Source organism: Syngnathus floridae, chromosome 3, assembly GCF_059516105.1.
Source record: "Syngnathus floridae isolate MCC-2025c chromosome 3, RoL_Sflo_1.0, whole genome shotgun sequence".
In the NCBI taxonomy this organism is placed as follows: domain Eukaryota; kingdom Metazoa; phylum Chordata; class Actinopteri; order Syngnathiformes; family Syngnathidae; genus Syngnathus; species Syngnathus floridae.
The window spans coordinates 6,893,616-6,896,949 of NC_142415.1; the positions used below are offsets into that span (position 1 = coordinate 6,893,616).

Genomic DNA, 3,334 nt, shown 5'->3' on the forward strand with positions numbered 1-3,334 from the left:
CTTAAAGAACCCAGGTAAATCTGTAAACTTAGATTTGAAACAAAATTGTAGTTAGCAAAAGTTAGGCTAAAAGAAAAAAAAGGAGGGGAAAAAAAATAAACAGCAGACGAGAACTTCAAATGAACCTGAAGCAAAAACAGATGAAAACTGAATCTGCTAGTGAAGTTACGTCATGTCACCTGTTTAGACAAAGTGTCTTAAACTGTTGTCCAGTGCTGACCCTCACTGGGGGGTGCTTGTCCTCTCCAGATCATGGTCTCTGATCTCAGGACCCTGTGATCTCCACAGTAGGACTGGGAACTGACGCACTGAGCAGTCACGTTTTGGTGTCAACTGCAATAATCAAACTGCTTTAAACACCATTTTAAAAGGAAGCATTTAAAATGCATTTGTACAAATGCCCCAAATATTTTACAGTCACTTAAAATAATGTAGGAAGTTTAATTAAAAAAAGAAAGAAAGAAAACAATCACTCATACCTCAAGGTTTTACTGCATTTTATTAATGAGGAAATAAATGACAAAAGGGTTTGAAAATTCTGCACAAAACTAGCCAACTACTTAGGATGAAATGTGATGTAAACTTTGTTATCTTCTGTTGTTAATCTAAAATAAAGTGCATCATTTGGAACAATAGTTTTTTTCCCGGTTGTAACTTTTTCAGTTTTAAAAAGTCACTTACTTGCTTTCTTGGAAACATTCAAAATAAGTTGCTTACATAGCTATTAAGTTTTGAATGCTGCAGTTGAAATTTGTTTTGATTAAAAGTAAAATATTTTGTGTATGTTATGCTTTCTAAAAGGTAACTGATTGAAGCACAGATTCCAAATGGATCCAAGTTTTATGTAGTAATTGGAGAAAAATGAGTGAAATGCCTTCCTAGTTGTTTTACTACTCTTCGATGTTTCTATTTCGCCAGATACTAACTAAATATGAGGCTAGAATGGATTAACTTGCTCTAGAATTTTTGTGTTTTTGTTTTGATGTTCAGTTCTACTTGTGTAAGACTTTGTATATTTACTGTTACATACAGACACCACTCTGCTTATTGGTCAGTCACACGTAGCCCCGCCCCTTAAGTAACTGCTACTAAATATAAACAGTCAACAAGAGCACAGAGTGTTAAGTGTGACTGATCCTTACAAGAAAATTGCCCTTTTCTAGCAATCCAACTTTATGACCAAATCATTCCTTTTTGTTTTTTTATTTCACCCTCTTTGTTCAACAAACTAAATTATTTTAGAACTCAACAGAGGAACCTTTGGAGCATTTTCCATTCCTGCCGAGCAAAATGGATATGTATGACCTTTCCTTGCCTCTTTCTTCGGCCGATGAGCTCTACGAAGATCCTTGCTTCAACAGCGGGGACATGAAGTTTTTTGACGACCTGGATGGCAAACTAAATAGTGCTGAGATGCCCAGATTGCAAGACCTTGATAATAACCATTACAATCATCAAGTTCCAGTGGCAGAAGAGGAAGACAAGCATGTGAGGGCTCCGCGAGACCTCCACCAGGGAGGTGACTGTCTGCTATGGGCCTGCAAAGCATGCAAGAAAAAGACAACACATGAAGACAGGCGAAAAGCAGCAACAATGAGGGAGAGGCGACGTCTCAGCAAGGTCAATGACGCCTTTGAGACACTAAAACGCTGCTCGGCCTCCAACCCCAACCAGAGGCTCCCCAAGGTGGAGATCCTCAGAAATGCCATCGACTACATCGAGTCTTTGCAGGCTCTGCTGAGGTCAACCAGGGATGACAGCTTCTACCCAGTGCTTGAACACTTCAGTGCAGATGAGAATGCCTCCAGCCCCCACTCCAACTGCTCTGATGGCATGGTGAGTCCAAGAACAGCTCATAAAATGGCAACTTGCTTTGTTTTCAGTATTCAAACACTCCACAGAATCTTTATTTACAATGTTGAAGCGTGACAACTATTGAAATGGACTTGCAATATATCAATGCCATTCGTACTATCATCATAGTCGTTTATGATGTGTTGATTCCTAATTGGCAAGACCAACAGATTCAGATCAGAGAAGTGGCATTCGTTGCCAAGCACATAATGTCCTGAAGGTTTTTAGGCTTTCAGACACTTCCTCTCCTTAACTTATTCACTGCCATCGACAGCTAAATACGACAAAGCTCCATTTTAACTGGGCTGAGTTAATCAACGTGGTCATTTTGGAAGGCTGAATGAACAACTTTGTCTTTAGGGGAATTTCTCCTCTCCGTGCTCGACCGGAAGTGAAAACAGTGACGCGCCTTACTGTGCTCAGACAACAGACAGTGAGTTTCCCTTTTCTGACTTGTTTCTAATTTCTTTTTTCATTTTGGATTTAACTGACTCAGTCATGACTTGTGGGATTACCTTACCTAATGATTCTTTTTAACGTTGATACAATTTTGTGAAATGGACTGTTAGAGAAAGTACCTAAACCTTAAAAAAAATGGCATTCTTTCATCCATGTTTTCAATAGTCTCTGCTGTCATTACAACTCATCCATTCACATTTTGTTCACTTATTCACTTTTCCAGGTTCTACCAAGTGCGGACCATCACTGCTTTCCAGTTTGGACTGTTTAACCAGCATTGTGGAACGCATCAACACAGACCAGGCAATGACCTCCCTGGGCGATAGCGTGGTCCCCGTGGCCATCCAGTTCTTCAAGCTTGTCTGACAAACATGGACCAAAGGACTATTTTTCACAACAGCAGGGCAGGCGATAATTAACTTTAGTCTTTGATAAGGACAGCAATGCTTTGGAATGCTGCCTCATAGAAAGATGGCTCAGCTTGGATTGTGGGTCTAAATTTTGGGTCAGTTTGTGTATGTGTGTATGGGTGTGCGTATGCGCGCGTTTATGTGGACTTTATACATTGTCCCTGTTCTTGCACAGGTTTTGTCCAAGTAAATGTTAATTGGATTCCTTATCGAAAAAATCCACATTGTACAACTACTGTACATCTACTGAACTTGGCCTTGTAAGACATAACAAAATACCTCTACTTGTATTTTGAATTGATTTATTATTGTTATTTATGAGTAACATACCTTTATTAAAGAATATTTATCTTTTTAAATGTCCAGTCTAATGATTAAAAGTACTGTAAAAAGGTTTTTACAAGAACGCACACTGGATTCAAGTTGTAAATTCTTTGTCTTGGGAGCTTTAAAACTATACAATTGATTGTGCTGTCAGAATTTGTCAACCCCACTCTTAACTGAAATAACAACTCCTCTAACGGAATCAAAACTTCAGTCTCAAATATTGCTACGACGAATGCAAGACATTAAACATATCATTGACACATATGTGTATCTTGGTTCCTTGA

General features: G+C 38.8%; 1 protein-coding gene across 1 annotated transcript; it reads left to right on the plus strand.

Moving 5' to 3' along the window:
• The first annotated feature begins 1,106 nt into the window (after window positions 1-1,106).
• On the plus strand, window positions 1,107-3,082 carry LOC148400244 (myoblast determination protein 1 homolog 2-like). The gene is made up of 3 exons (XM_088371866.1): window positions 1,107-1,836; window positions 2,215-2,287; window positions 2,537-3,082. The coding sequence occupies exons 1-3, from the start codon at window positions 1,291-1,293 to the stop codon at window positions 2,677-2,679; spliced, it is 762 nt and encodes a 253-aa protein (XP_088227992.1). The 5' UTR covers window positions 1,107-1,290; the 3' UTR covers window positions 2,680-3,082.
• The last annotated feature ends 252 nt before the right edge of the window (window positions 3,083-3,334 follow it).